The sequence below is a fragment of the Drosophila gunungcola genome, chromosome 3R (assembly GCF_025200985.1).
Source record: "Drosophila gunungcola strain Sukarami chromosome 3R, Dgunungcola_SK_2, whole genome shotgun sequence".
Taxonomy (NCBI): domain Eukaryota; kingdom Metazoa; phylum Arthropoda; class Insecta; order Diptera; family Drosophilidae; genus Drosophila; species Drosophila gunungcola.
This window is the reverse complement of record NC_069139.1, coordinates 27,568,524-27,583,833: the sequence shown is the minus strand read 5'-3', so window position 1 is coordinate 27,583,833 and position 15,310 is coordinate 27,568,524. Positions and strand designations below refer to the sequence as shown.

At 40.3% G+C, this 15,310-nt stretch overlaps 2 protein-coding genes across 27 annotated transcripts in view; one reads left to right on the top strand and one right to left on the bottom strand.

Annotated features, from left to right (window-relative positions):
* Nucleotides 1-15,310, bottom strand: part of LOC128260288 (TLD domain-containing protein 2) — an 85,325-nt gene that overhangs the window by 19,787 nt on the left and 50,228 nt on the right. For 6 of the 25 annotated variants that reach the window (XM_052993261.1, XM_052993268.1, XM_052993155.1 and 3 more), the window contains 12 exons: nt 10,537-10,640; nt 8,545-8,832; nt 6,088-6,573; nt 5,653-5,759; nt 5,432-5,586; nt 4,011-4,581; nt 3,043-3,212; nt 2,622-2,753; nt 2,174-2,325; nt 1,944-2,106; nt 1,456-1,657; nt 860-949 (listed from right to left, as the gene is read on the bottom strand). In XM_052993261.1, coding sequence (XP_052849221.1) covers nt 860-949; nt 1,456-1,657; nt 1,944-2,106; nt 2,174-2,325; nt 2,622-2,753; nt 3,043-3,212; nt 4,011-4,581; nt 5,432-5,586; nt 5,653-5,759; nt 6,088-6,573; nt 8,545-8,832; nt 10,537-10,640 — 2,620 coding nt within the window. Of the gene's footprint in view, nt 1-859; nt 950-1,455; nt 1,658-1,943; nt 2,107-2,173; nt 2,326-2,621; nt 2,754-3,042; nt 3,213-4,010; nt 4,582-5,431; nt 5,587-5,652; nt 5,760-6,087; nt 6,574-7,363; nt 7,563-8,544; nt 8,833-8,901; nt 9,092-10,536; nt 10,641-15,310 lie in introns of those variants that run through there. The other 19 variants (XM_052993339.1, XM_052993227.1, XM_052993242.1 and 16 more) reach the window with 13 other exon arrangements.
* LOC128260526 (probable mitochondrial import inner membrane translocase subunit Tim17 1) lies at nt 11,317-12,739 on the top strand. Of its 2 annotated transcripts, none has more exons than XR_008268143.1 (3): nt 11,317-11,807; nt 11,980-12,104; nt 12,168-12,292. XR_008268143.1 is itself a non-coding variant. In XM_052993609.1 (3 exons), exons 1-3 carry the CDS (start codon nt 11,486-11,488, stop codon nt 12,516-12,518), a joined length of 540 nt encoding a protein of 179 aa, XP_052849569.1. In that variant the 5' UTR covers nt 11,325-11,485; the 3' UTR covers nt 12,519-12,739. The 2 variants fall into 2 exon arrangements, 1 of the variants encoding a protein (XP_052849569.1); XM_052993609.1 differs by lacking the exon at nt 11,980-12,104 and adding an exon at nt 12,498-12,739 and having other exon boundaries at nt 11,325-11,807; nt 12,232-12,428.

Genomic DNA, 15,310 nt, shown 5'->3' with positions numbered 1-15,310 from the left:
ATGTAAACTAGTTAAAAGCCAATAAACTGATATGGTTACTTCCTTGTTAACAGCTTTTCTCACAAAGTTTTGTTTTGTTAAATTTACATTAGTTTTGTTTTTCAACGAATATACAAATACGCAATAAGGTTTTTGACAAAAAGATCATAAACGAACCTATTTTTGTAATACTTCTTAAACGCTGTTCTCCATCAAATTGAAACTTTGAATTATCGAATTTTGGTTGGTTCTTCACCACCACATTTTGTTGTCCTCTATTCAATAATTTAACAATTATACGTCTGAGATTTTAAATGCGATGAAAATGTTTGAATTTAAGATTTGTACCGAAAATGGGAATAATACAACTTTGCCAATCTAAACAGAAAGTGGTTGATTTTTCATTAAAAGTGAATTTTAAATGCTCGCTTGATAGAGAGATGAGCCAATGCAGTAAATATCGAGATCCCAATGGGTAAAATACCAAAAATACCAATGATTGGTGAATAAAAAGGTGCCGAAAGTACACGAAATCTTGAGTGCCGCAAACAAGTGTTGCAAAAGTGCCAAAAATTTTGTTTTTTAATTTTTTTTTTTTTTTGGTGGGTGGAAGAAACACAAATAAACAGTGCAACAGTGCTTAGTTTTAAAACTACGGAATTAAAAACTTAAGGACCAGCGAGCATAAACTATTAACAAAAACCAACAATAAACCAAACTCGAAATATAAATATGCAAAAATTCAAAATTTTCACACAAGTTCCAAAAACATTTTTGGTTGTGATTTTTTTTTTTTTTTTTTTGTAGTTTTAAGTTTGGTGCGGACAACACAGTTAGGTTTAGGTGAAGAATTCGTATTAAAATGTTTTTTTGTCCTAACCTCGCCGCCCAACAATTCCAAGTCATGCGATGCGGCATGCGATGCCGTTTTAATGATCTTGTAGGTTTTGGCAAACGGCGCCTTTATAAGCTGTCGTAGTCACAGGAGGTTAAATATCATAGGACACAGTTTTCAATTGGGGCGGATTAGACCGTGGTGATTTTTTGTTATTCGTTCGATTGAATTCGACATTATTTGGATTAGAAAATAAATGCAAATCAAATTGTATAACACGAAAGGAAGAAGAAAAACAAGAAAGGAAGAAGAAAACGCATGTACAATACACGTGGGGAAAATGTAAACAAGATTTACGATTATATAAGTATGTATAGAAAAATTTGGCGTAATAAATTCATTAATTAGTAATTATTAAATCGATTTCTGAGGCATAACCTAAAGAAGCAAATGTAATACTCGATTTGGTTCAGAGTTCAAAAATGTCGTGGAAGAGCTCGAGAGAATCGTTGAAAAATATAGAGCAATTCGAGGAGAAAACTCAGAGCAAAGTGTTAAACGATATGGAAAGATAGAAAAAGAGACAGTAGCGCGGGGGTGCCTCGAATTAGGCCGACAGTGGATAGGATGAACGCACTCACCTCCCAGGACTCGCGGGTCAGGTCGCTTATCTCCTCGCCATCCTGGCTACCGCCTCCAATGCCGGCCTTGGTGGTGCCGCTCTTGGTCCACTCGGTGTCCTCCTGGATCAGCTCGAAGCCACGCGCCTTGATCTGCTCTTCGTCCAGCTCACCGTACAGGTGTTTCACCCAGGTGTTTATGAAGCGATAGAGCTCATCAACGCTGCAATTTAAGTAACAGGTTGTTATTAAATGATTCACAAGATGAGAGAGTAAGTTCTTTTTAAAATTAAAACTCTCAAAAAGCAATATTTTATACTACAAATTTTTAAAATGTAATTGACTTTAAATCAATTTACTGCAAAGCATTATCTAGCATAATTTGAGTGGTTTTTAGATTGCCCACTAAAGATTTTATTTAACTGTGAACTTTGCAAAACGACAGCTGCTGCATCGTTTACAACCATCTTAGTATCGACTCTTGGCAGTGAACAGGACTTCTAACTCACCGATTCTTTGGCACACTGAACCAGTACTCAGCGCGCAACTTGTTTTTGCCATAGGACATGACAGAGGTTGGCAGCGGAATGGCCTTGCCGATGGGCTTGCCCATGCGCAGGCGCAGATACAATGGTGGGTCAAGGCAGGCTCTGGCCGGTCGTGGGATGAGTTCTGCAAAAAATGCAATATTAGTTGGTTTTTGATCAATCACGATTCCCATCCCCCATCCCCCTCTTACTGTCCACACTGATAAAGAGTTCCGGCTTGTCGTCCATGGAGACCATGGAGCGATAGTCCAGCTTGGGCGCCTGCTTGGCCTCCTTCAGCTTGGTGCTGGACGAGGTGCCCTCCGATGAGTGCGGGCGTATAAAGGTACCGATTGAGGAACGTCTGGGGAGGTACAAAATCAAACAATTAGCGTAGCTCACAAAAATCTAGGACGACAAGGAGAACAACTTGTGAACGATGATCGAAATTTACACTCGGAACTCAAGAATGTAGCTGATGAATCACGTGAATAGACAAAAAATGGGTGAATGTGCTCGGTGGAGTTAGGTTCTTCTTTGCGTTTCAACACTACAACATCAACATCAACATCACTAGCAACAACAAGAGCAACAACAACGGCAAGAAATGGTGGAACACATCAAGAAAGTGGTGACAGCTGATCCATGATCCGTCCTTACCCATAGGTCATGTGACCCTCGGAATGTGTCGAGTGCGGAGTCAATGGCGGCACAGGTGAGCCACCAGAGTCCTCGGACGGTGTTTTCGAAAACAGATTCCCGCCCAGCTCTGATACCAGAGTGATGGGCGAGCTACACGGCATATATATGTATAGTGTAGAAATTGGGTGTCATGTCGTGTCATGTTATGTTGTGCAGTGTGGTGTGGTTGTGGATTGTGGGTTGTGGATTGTAAAGGTATGAGCGTGAACAAGTGGAGTATGTATGTTTAGCAAAGCAGCCGATCCGCACAAAACGAAGGTAAGCATTTGGATTTTTCGGGTTTTGTTCAGTTTTCGAAACGAAATAAACAAAATTTGTTGGCACCAATTATAGTCAGAGATCGCTGAATGTAAGTTCATTGGGTTCGGGATGGACTCACCTTGAGAATACTTTCGAAAATACACTTTGATTGGAGTCGCCCGTGTTGGGCGCCGATTCGGTATCTCCTGATTTGTTCAGGCTTCCGGCCGCGCCTCCGGGTTGCACAGCTCCGCCCTCGCCGGTCAAGCCCTCCACCCAGGTCAGGGGGTACGAGAGGCGTTTCAGCATCTGCAGAGGGAAGAAAACATCAGTAAATGGGATACTAACTTGCTAGTTAGGTCATAAAACCCTGTATGAAAGCTAACGAGCAGACAAGACATTCGACCTTATTAGTTTAGGTTAATTCTCATTTATGTTGTTAACAACTGTTCCCAGCTTTGCTGCGTAGGCATAACTAGAATCCGCATGCCAAACCCCCAATCTCTAGCTTCTATAGTTTTTGATACCTCGACTCGGCTATTTATCCTGATCAAGAATATATGTTATTTCTATTATTTCTTTGTTTTGCATCCTAGGACTACAAGTTAAAACTCTTTTATACCTGCACATTACATTGTGCTAGTCAAGTTGTGTAATGACATGGGCTTACAATATTCTTATTCTTAATTACAATTTGTTTTGAACATAATTAATATTTAGCATTAATTTAAGTTAGGTAAATTTTGTAATAAGGTCGCACACATCACTAGGCTAAATTTGTAGACTTTATAGAATCGGAAACCTGTTACATACTTTTACTTTACGAGTAACGTGCATAAAATAAAGAAAATTAGATATAAGTCTGAACGTTTGTACGTAATCTAACAAGGATATAAGGCGTTTGTTTATAACCATCTCTTCCAAACTTCTCATATAGACATTTATGAAAAGATTTTATATAGGAAACATAAATAAAGATAATTAGAATTAAGCAGCTCATTTCAAACCCTTGAAACAATTAATAAAAAAAAGGATTTTAATTAGTTTAAGCCCCTAGTGGTCGAAATGTGAATTTAAGATTAGCTTGAGCGATCTTCTTATACACACCTTGTTCTTCTTGTCCGCCTGCTTGTCGGTGGCCGCCAGTGCAGCCGCATGTGCCTGGGCCTGCTGGGCCGCCTCGTCGTCCACGCTGAAGCTGACGCTGGAGGTCTTCTTGCGCGCGCCGCCAGCCATTCCGGTGCCGGCATCGAGGCTCTGGCCCAGGATGGTGTTGCGCGGCGGGGACTCGCTGAAGTGCGTCGGCACAATGGTTTTCGGTGGTACCCAGTCGGAGCTGAGGACAATGTCCGCGTCGCTGTAGACGGTTTTCTTTGGTATCGGCTGCACGTTGGGAACGGGCTCGCGGATGTCGATGCCCGAGTCGTAGCACGACTGTTTGGACAGCTGCTCCAGGTGCTCCAGGTCGATGCCGGAGGGCGGTAGGGGGGCGACGACGGAGGCGGGAGCGGCAGCTGCAGCTGCAGCAGCGGCTCCCAGCGGCTGGCTGTGCGGCACGCCGCTCACCGAGCTGTTGGCCGAGTGCGGATCCTGGACCCGGGCACCGCTGTCCACGGTCACGTTGGACTCGTTGTCGGCCTCGTCCTCCGAGGATCTTCGGGAATTAGACAAACAATAGCTGAGTAATATTGGGGGGCGTAGCACACACAGATTTATGTACAAGTGGTGTGGTTTGTGGGTGTGAGTTGTGAAAGGTTTGGTGTAAAGCGGTTGGTTTGATAACACAAATTGCATTTATGGGTAGGGTTTTGGCGTGGCGTGGTTTGAGATATGAAAATAAAAACACAAGAATACAAACAAAATGTTATTAAAGCAATTGAAAGGGGTCTTCGGCAAGCCAAAGTCTTATCTAAAATGATTTTCCTACGATTATGTAGTAGTTCACCTAGTTATATTCCAGTTTGATTACTTTATGAAAGCTACTTGAGATAATATACCTAATTAAAAGCAGACCCTCGATGATAGTTAAAAAGAAAATGCGCATATTTCAATTGTCAAGTTAAATCATTTGTCGGTTATCAGGGGAAGAAGTAAACAAATTTGAATCACATAAATTTCAATTAACGTTATTATTATTCGGTCTATTTATAAAATAAATCGACTTATAATTCTCCAATTGCATTTTGATTTTTTGTTTGGGTAATTAAAATTATCTCATTCAATGTTTACCTATTTCTTTGTGAAAATTCAAAACTGAAGCATGTGCGCAGAGGTTAAAGACCATAAAAGTTGTGATGTTTTCAATTGTCTCCAAAGTGCACAACTATGAATTCTAACAGTTTAATTCGTTTTAGCTTTTTAAAATTATTTAAATAGACATAACATATTTGGCATAGTTCAACTATACAATTACCCAAAAATTGTCATTAAAGTGAAGTGAGAAAAGCTCGTTAAATATGGATCAACACAAAAATATGCTAGGCGAACGTGTTAAACACAAAGCGTAAGGCAGCTGGGCAAACACTAACCGGTCTTTGCTCGGAATGGCCCAGTGGTGGTCCAACAAACTCTTGCGCCGCTCCTCGAGTGTGGAGCGAGCGCTGGAGAGGCCCAGGCCGGTCTTCTTGTCGTCGTCGTCTTGAGCGTCAGTCTTAGCGCTATCTTTGGCTTCCATAGACGAGTCCTGGAGCAAAAGAAAAAAAAATCGATTAGGTCGGGGCCGGAGATCAATATGATGATTATGTCTCACCTCCACTCGTTCGCGGTCGAAGGCTTTGGGGAAGGCGTCGCCATCGCGTCCAGTACTGGAGCAAAGCGACTCCTGGTCGTCGGCAATCTCCAATGACCCAATTTCAGCTGTAGGTGAACAAAATTTATTAGTAAGCTAACTGTATGCAGACAAATAGTTTACGAAATGCTTAAATTTTAGGATAAGAATGAGTTTATTCAAAGTAAAAAGCTATTTTCATTTTCAAAACTGAAACAATCATATATATATATTGTCTGGCCTAGTCTATTTCACTACTTTTAGCTAAATTCTTTAAGCTAACTATTAATTAAAACTTTAAACGCATTCCCAGCTGGTTTCTTGAACCATTAAACAATTAATTTAGCTCTTATGGACCTATAACCTTGAATAGTGTTAAGGCAGAGGAACTTAGCTTCGGAAAGATCTTAGACTCACCATCCAAACGCTCTTTGCCGTCTTCGCCTAGCAGCGGCTGCTGCTCGGACAACTCCTTGGAGTCCTCCTCGACTAATACTGGTTTGGGATAATAGATCTCCGGCTTGTCCGCATCGCCCGATCCGGAGTTGAGGCCTTGTCCGGCTCCTCCGGCCACTCGCATGTGGGCAATGTCGTGGAAGATGGCAGCGTTGACCACCAGCTCCATCGGCGCAATGACGCCGTAGCTCTCCGGGCCGTGCTCGATGACCAGGGGATCGCTGACGTTGGGATCGAACATGACGGCGTTGGGCGTGACCAGGAGCACGCCGCCCACCACGCCCTGTCCGTCGGTGATGTGGCGCACATTGATCTTGAGGAAACGCTGTGTGATCACCGGATCGTCGCTCTTGTTGGCCTCCTCCTCCGCCTGCTGCTGGCTGCCACCGCCCACGCGCTCGATGTGTCCGGGTTTCGGGGATCCGGGGCGCAGGCCCTCGAGTATGTCTGCAAGGAAGGGCATTGAGTGAATATGTTTGTCTTGGGTTCAGAAAATGTACGAGTATTTGTCCGCAAGAAACGGCATTTAATTAATATAATATATTGGGTGCGAGTGGTTTTCGGAGGGGCTTTGCTGGGCTGTGATGTTTATCAAGTACACCCGTGGCCGACGATAAGATAGTGAAAGCAAAATTGATATATGGGATAGTTTAAACTAAATCTGCGCCTTGTGACCTCCTGTGTTGTTCTAACTGTTACGACAAAACTACATTTTTCCCATGGCGGGTGGGTAGTGTAAGAAACTTTAAAAGATAGCTTAAAGTGAGCACCTTATTTCCAGTCCCTCGTGAAGATGCAAAGCCCCCATTTTATTTAAATTAAGTGTTCATGCTAACTTTTAAGTTAGCAGTTTAAGAAATGACCAAATAATAAAAGTACCTCAAATGTAAGAAAATGCATTTATCATAATAATATAATTTAAGTAAATGTTATCAGATTCTGGTGTCAAAAGTACCCAAGTTTTAACTGCTTAATAAAGTCCTATTGTGCATATGACTACTACTTTGGTCGGTTTATAGATACAACTACCTAGATACTTCATAACTGGGAACTGAGATGCGAATTCCGAGGAAAGGGCAGTGAAAACGTGACCCGCGGTAACGTAGCCGTTGCTTCCGGAAAACCTGGACCGTTCGCCGACCCTTCAAGGCCAGTAATTATTAATTGTCAGCCCAAAGCAATTAGCACTTTTTCACGAATCGGTGCGACAACAATGGTAGGAAAAACAAACAAGAACCTCCATTGCGCCAGAAGACAGCCGTGTGCATGCTGAAATTGCAGATCTGGAGTTCGTCCCGCTGAACTCTACGTCGTGGTTTATGGCGCTCCTCTACGTGGCTCTCGTCACTCGACCGCTAAGTTTTTATCGCCTTTTTAAAGTTCAAAACAGCGGAAAAACACGTTCTAATGAATGAAAAACATTGGCCTAGAGGTGGGCAAACATCGATGCCGATATCAATGTATGTTTCCAAAATATCGCTGAGACAATCGATTTCCCAACTTCGTAACAGATGTTGCCGAAAATTACATGTTTACCCATCTCTATTGTGTCTCCGCTAAAGGCGAAGTTAATATTCCCTTTTTTTGGATTATGTATTCGCTAGATGCGGTGTGAGTATTCGCTGTTAAACCCGTTAAAATTCTTTTGAAAATTTAATGAAATAAATAATTGGGATTCCCAAAACAATTTACACTTCGTGGAAACTTGATGGTTTTTTAAAATAAAAACATTTCAACATAAAGAACATACAAGTTAATGATAAACTTTGCGCACTTTTTCTCTTATTAAGTTACTATAGCCAATATTTCTTTAAACGTCTTTTCGTTGTCGAAAATTCAAACATAATAAAACAATGTAAGGGTAGGTATACTTTCTAATAAATTAAAAAATATACACTCTTAATTGGGAACTTATTCGCGACATATGTATATGTATATGTATATGATAAAAAAATAAGGGATAAAACTAACATTCTTTAAAGGAATTGAGTGTAAAACTTAAGATTTGCTCATTTTAGACATTGATTTTAAATAAAAAAAATTAAATTAAAATATGATAATTAAACATTAAGTTTTGCTGACATAATAGGTATGACAAAATTATAAAAATATTAAAAATGTTTTTGTTAAGGTGGGTAGGTAGTTGAATGAAGTGTGCTGGCTAATAATCAGCGGCGTGCAAAGCGATGATGGCAAATGCTTCGTCGCCTTTTAAAAACATTAATGAAATAATTGAAAAAAAACCAAAGTACAAAACAAAAATAAAATTAAATTTAAATATGAAAATTGAACATTAAGATGATGGCAAATGCTAATGCTTCACTATCGTCGCACCAATTGCACCATTTCCACGGAGCCGGAGCTTCGCGATGCGGATGCGGATGCGGATGCCATTGCCGTTGTGCTGCGTTGGCTTACCTTTCTCGCGGCTCTCGTCGCCGGACAACTTGCGCTCGACCGGACTGGACTTGCCGGACAGGCTGGCTCCGTCCGCGTCGTGGGTGGAGCTGCTGGAGGCGTCGTCCTTGGCACTCTTGTCGGGGACCAGCAGCTGCTGCCCGGGGTAGATGAAGGAGCTGTTCAGCCGGTTCAGGTGGCTCAGCTCAGAGGGAGTAGTGTCGAACCGAGCGGCCACGGAGGTCAGGGTGTCGCGATTGCCCACGGTGTAGGAAATGGTGGGTATGGTGGGCAATGAAGACTTTTGCCCTGCGAAACGAAAAGAAGTAATAGTTAATACATCGTTCGTAGGTGGCACGTGATCGCAATTTTGGTTACTCGGCGGAATTGTCGTGATGGAAGAAGGACGCTGCTCGAAGACCTCGAATGAATCGCCATCGGGTCGCAGGTGAGAGTATATCACACCTGTGGGCGGAACCTGCTGCCGGCACAGGTAGATAACCGAGAACTCGTTCGTCGGCAAGTGCCAGTAAATCTCAATCACTTCCAGCATTTTGCACAAAGTTTCACTCGAATTTTTGTCCGCCTAAATTCTCATAATGGCTCTTTCAAGCTGTCAAAATCAGTGCTGCCAACTTGGGCGCGCATTTTCAAGCCCTAACATTCGGCAACCGACCCGCGCAAAATACCAAAGCGACTGGCAAAGGAAAAACACAAACTCAAGCCAAACAACAATTTTATCAAGTTCACTATGCATGTTGATACGAAAAAGGCAGATAAGAATTAGTTTGTAGGCAACCCCGCCCCCGCCTGCAGTGACTCAGATAACATGCAAATCAATTCGATTACTCTGGCGATCGATGATTAGAAAAGCTGCCAAAAGTAGTTTTCTTTTAACCCTTGTGTAAAGATCGTGTTCATTTGATATAACTTTTATAAATTTAATAATAATGCTTTCCATCTAAATTTAATGCTTTTTAATAAAAATCTTTTGTATTAGCCTTTAACACTTTGCTACACAAGGCATTTTTTTATTAATACTGGTATTTCCTACACAACGCCAAAAGTTTCCTCTCAAATAAAACATTACAATTGCAGGGTAACCCAAAATTTAATTTTGTTAAAAATTTGGCAACTGCGTTCTGGCAAACATATAATTTATTTGCTTTTATTTTGTATTAAAAATAATAATTAAAGTTTATTTTTTACTCAAAAAGTTATTTACATGATTGCTAAATGGCAGCGACATCTATTGTTGGATTTATCTACATAGTTTATTGAGAGACCTCCAGCGAAAATTCGAGGAATCTATGGTTTCTACATGCAATTTACATTTTGGCGAATAAACAATTTTCCATTAAATATACTTTTATAGAAAACATATTATTTCAACTTTTTTTTTAGTTTAATATGCGTTGAGTGAAATATTAAGTCTTGCCAAAGAGTTATATTTTCCTTTTGTCATGATTTTTTGTGACCAGCAACAACAACCAGCAAAGAACTTCATAGTTTTCATAAAGAAAATCTAAAATTTATTAACATTAAAAACTCTTTACAAAATTTCGTTGCTTTATCCGGGTGGCTTAATAATTGTTCAAGTATTCTCTTAAAAGGATCGATTATATTCTAAATAATTGAAAAGCTGTTAATAAATATTAAGCAAATTAAAACATTTTCTTATACAAATTGTACCAAAAAATAAAAATGACCAAAAAAATTGGAAAATTAAATAAAAAATTAAATTATTTCGGATGAATGATACGAATTGTAAATGCACTATATTGAAGATATAGGTACCTAGGTCAATATCCAGTTGTGAATGAAAAACCAAAAATATTCATAGCCCGGTTCCCAAAAAAAAAAACGAATCGTGAAAACATCTCCCTTTATTTTATCTCCCTATTTGTATCAAATAGTTTGACCTAGAAAGTCTTCGAGATAGGAAACAGAGCGAGTTTGTGTTGTTCGTGTCTCGTTTGGTGGTTACTTAGGCTGTTTAATGGCAATACTCACTTGATAGTTTGTCGACGCTCTCGAAGCGCTGCTCGACTTTCGAGCGGAGTGAGTCCAGGTCGAACGGAGCCGCAAGGCCGTGATCCACGCTGCGCGATTTGCTCCTGGAAAAAGTGGCAAAGACGGTTGTAAAATCGATTGTTAAAGGAATATTTCGGATTTGTAGCAATCGGACGGCAATCTGTTGCGATCCTTATCACTTACAAATTTCCAGCTCGAATTGTGACCATAACCGGGTAATAACAATTTATTTATTGGCTGCCAGTTTGCCTTTTTAATTCAACCTTTTTGTTGTGTATTTTGCTATCGTTTTGTAAAGATTATCTTGACAATCGGCGGGTGTCCAAATAAGGCAAAACGAAGCATTTAAAGTGTTTTTTCTAAACGGTTTTCAATTTGTTTTTTTTTTTTTGTATTAGCCTTTAAATGATTGGAGAGAAGTCACGATTTTTCATGTGACTTGTCCTTAAGATGGTTGATAGATTAATATGAAGCATAAGCTTCATACATAGTTGAATGAAAATATTTACAGAGACTATTTATCTTTTAAAAGGAGAAGGAGATTTCAACGTTTGACTATTTATCTTTGGGTGTAAAACGAAAAAATCTTAACTAAACCTTCTTTGTAGAACTCGAACATTTTCTTAGAATACAATTTAATATTATGCAATCGTGATGGATCTTTATCTATATATCTTTATTTGAGTTCAAATTATATGTTTTTTTTTTGGCATTTTAATTACACACTACTAAATACTTTGTTGGCAAAAAAGAACAAAATTGATTAATGTTTAATATTTCCCTTTTAAAACCTGAGTTTTGTAATAATCAAGCAAGTAAGATCACAGGAAGGCTTCGACTTAGCAATCTTTCCCGCAGTCGAGTGCTTGTTTGTTCTCCCGATTAACTTGCGCTACTGAACTGTGCCGAATTCCAATAACCAACTGAAATGGAGGAGTACAGCCGTGAGCCTTGTCCCTTTCGCATCATCGAGGACTGCGGTGGAGCCTTCACCATGGGCGCCCTGGGCGGGGCTGTCTTCCAGGCGATCAAGGGCTTCCGCAACGCCCCCCGCGGTCTGAATCGCCGACTGAGAGGAGGCTTTGCGGCGGTGAGGGCTCGATCCGGCCTGGTGGGCGGGAACTTTGCGGTTTGGGGCGCCTCTTTTAGCGCCATAGATTGCACCCTGGTCTACTGTCGCAGGAAGGAGGACCCGTGGAATGCGATCATTAGTGGCGCGGCCACCGGTGGCATTCTGGCGGCTCGTACGGGTGAGTTTTTTTGTACACTTTTCAATGATTTATATGCAAACATGGCTTTCAGTTTGTTTAACAGCTGCCTGAAAAGGATCTTCTCTTGTATGGCTTTCTTAGTTTACTAATTTTTAGGAACTTTTTATATAGCATTTTATCTAGCATTTTCCCTTGCATTTTTTTTAAACAGCTCAAAAACGCTGACCTATGTACATTCTCAGTTCCTTTCATTGCTTGAAAGGTAAAGTGATCATGCAGGTATCTTAACATGGGTTCATAAATGATGAAGCCTTACGTAAAGCACGCACAAATATGGTATATAAAGCCCTCTTAGACGTTCTTATTCCTTTCTAAGTTTAATATGATTTCCCTTAAAAGGTTTAATTGCTTCAAAGGCCACAATATACAAAAATGGTATGCTGTTATTGAATGTCTTCTACAGGATTAACCTCGATGCTCAGCAGTGCCGTGGTGGGCGGAATTCTTTTGGCCTTGATCGAGGGCGTGGGCATTGCAGTGTCACACTATTCCGCGGATTCCTACCGCCAGGTGTCGCCCGTGGAGAGGCAGGCGATCTACAAGCATCAGCATTTACAGCAGCATTCGGGTTTTTCTCCCTTTAGCACAGATTATACAGAGGTAAGTTGGTTCTTCTCCAGAAGCTTGTATCCATTTCTTCAGCTCGCAATTTTCCATCTTTCATTCCAGGCTAATCCGCCGTCATTGTAGAAATCTTCACTGCGTCATCGCGCAGTCGTCGCCATCCATTCGCGATCATCCGCTGGATCGACGATTGCATACCAATTGAATACAAGATTACTTTGATTTTTCAACGATAACGCCTCCAAATCTTAGGTCTGGCGGCATTCCGATTCCGATTTCAATTTAAATTCAATTGTCGTATATTGCTAGTTTTAGAATCATAAATATATTTTCCATCTCGTTTCTTGTTTTGTTGCGTTCGGCATTTTTATAGCCACAGTCTGAAGTGGAGCCAAAGTGTCGTGGCGTTTTGGGAGGCGCGTGTGCTTCCTAGCTCCATACTTGAAATTCTCTACTCATTCGGGGCTCCCTTCCCAAAACCCCTTGGATCTTGGCAAGAATTATTCCACTACCGCCTCGATTTATGAAAACAAGTAAGCTAACTTTGTTTGGTTCCCTATCAAAATAAACATGGTATTCGTACTGGGCTTAAAAATAGTTTTCTTTTTGTTTTATTTTTAAATTTAATATTGTTTATGAGCTTATACACAATCCGACTTTTGTATAGTTATTATCTCTGTTTATTTAGCCAACTGCCTATCATGTGATATTTTAAAAACTAATACAGTTTGTGTGACTCACTTTGAGTTCTTTTTGTTATATTTCTTTGAGCATCTCCTAAAACTGGCTGAGGACGCGAATTGATATTATTACTATTAAGATAAATCTCTATTCTTGTACTCTGACATGAGAATATTTGCTGTTAAAACCATATTGAAAGATATTTTCATTTGGTTTTTATTGTGACTAGTGTCAACATTTTTGTCTGCATTATTTTCCCTACGTACTAATGTATGTGTCATTTTCCCTATTATTGCGGTCCCCTTTGATTGGCAAAACTAATTTCCGTTCCATTTTTGAGCGGGAAAAGAAGTTTTCCTCTGCCAAGATAGTTGTGCCCAACTGAATCACAACAAATTGAATGACAACTACACGCATGTCCGAACCGACGAAGGGGAAAATACTTATGGCAGCATATTGAGGCTCTGCTTTATTCTGCCGATCAAGTGTCCCCCCTCCGCTGCCAATAATAAAAAGTTATTTGCGCGTGTCTCTTCACTGGGTTGCCAATTAGCGGGCAAACGGCGATAACCATAATTGAATATCAATGATAAAAAATAAATATGCATAAATATGTGTGCGGGTACAATAAGTTTTCAGCTGGCAGCACAAGCAGCAGCAGCAGGCGCATGCAAAGTGCCTTTGTTCGAAGATAAACAATGAAAGGCAAATACTAAATAATTATTTAACGCATATTTGTCGCCCATTCGATATTTGTTTTCCCCATTTTTAATTCCTGCCCGTGTTTACCGCCATTTGCCATTCGCCTTTGAGAATTTTCCATGGAAAGTCTTGAAATGGCTGCGCAGCTGTAAAAACCTTTCCGAAACTAAACAGATAAGCCCCTAGGCCTATTGGAGTGAAAAACCTTTGCAAAAACAAAGTCTGGGCGAAACAACTGTGTTTGAGTTTAAGTTGGCTGGCTACATTTGACGACGTCTCGTCTCGAGTTATTTTTTAAGCATTTGCATTTATATTAATTGAGTTCAAGTTGACCTAGCAATGGAATCTCATTTGCACAGTTGGCTTTCGCATTAAGATGGAAAAGTATTTTGCCTTTGTTCGGCAAGTAAACACGAATAATTGTAAATGACATAAATATTATTTTCAGAGGCTGAATTTATTTTTCGCATATTTCTTTGGCTGGCGAGGAGGTCAGCGAAAGCAAGGCGAGCCAAATATTGGCCGTCTCACATTATATTTTCTCGGGCGTTTTCTCACTTGAGATATTGTTTGGGGAAACTTTGAGCAGATGGATTTGAAGATAGTAAATGCACATTACTAGACTGGACTGACTTGAAAAATGGTATTGATTAAGATGTCTTTTCTGCGAATGCATGGTGTGTCACTGAACAATTACCTGCACTAATCACTGTGGGGAGCTATTTAATGCCTGACAGACACGCTTCCGCATAAACAAGTTACACACACTAAATTGTTAGAAATAAAATAAGTCATTTTCTATACTTTCCATACATTTGAATATGAAGTGAGTGAACTACTAGGAATTTCACAGAAAATAGCAGGAATGCGACGTGTCATAAATAGCCAGCGGCTTTTGAATAAGCCCAATGGAGCCCAACTCATTCAGGGCTCGATCAACGCTCAATAGCTCCATATATCTTATCGCTCTTGTGCATTGTTTACCTTCGAGAATTTGGCCCTGGGCTGCGATCAGTGGCATGAACACCGAAAACGGCAGTAGTCGTTTTACTGGCACAATTCCACCAAGCTAAATGTCAACAACCCACGGGGTTTTTCGGCTCCCAGTAGTGTACCTTTTATTTATTTTTGTCCGCGGATCGAATTGTAGACAGTCCAAGTTGAACTCAGCCAATGAGTCAGTTTTACTACGTATACGTAATGTGCGACGCACAACAACATGTATTATTGGCGATTATTGCAGTTGTGAAATAGATTATAAAAAGCTTTTACTCAATATTGAAGTCTTGCTTTTACTCGTGACTCATAGGTTGTGGCCTTTCTTGGGGTAGGTTTTAAATATTCGCGTTCTAGCCAAACTGTTCTTTTATTTGTATTCTTTCTACCCTATCTTGTACCTTTCAAGCGTTTAAGAACAGGCGGATTTTATCTGTCAACATCAATTAAACACCAGCTATTTATTTATACTTATAAGCAACTTATAAATTATCAAAAATCGTTAATAAGACGACAGCGAACATTAAGATTATCTATAA

Coding starts and splice junctions, on each gene's coding strand:
- LOC128260526 (XM_052993609.1), top strand. CDS start 11,486: ATGGAGGAGTACAGCCGTGAGCCTTGTCCCTTTCGCATCATCGAGGAC. Junction 11,808..12,231: donor CATTCTGGCGGCTCGTACGG/GTGAGTTTTTTT, acceptor TGTCTTCTACAG/GATTAACCTCGATGCTCAGC. Junction 12,429..12,497: donor TTAGCACAGATTATACAGAG/GTAAGTTGGTTC, acceptor CTTTCATTCCAG/GCTAATCCGCCGTCATTGTA.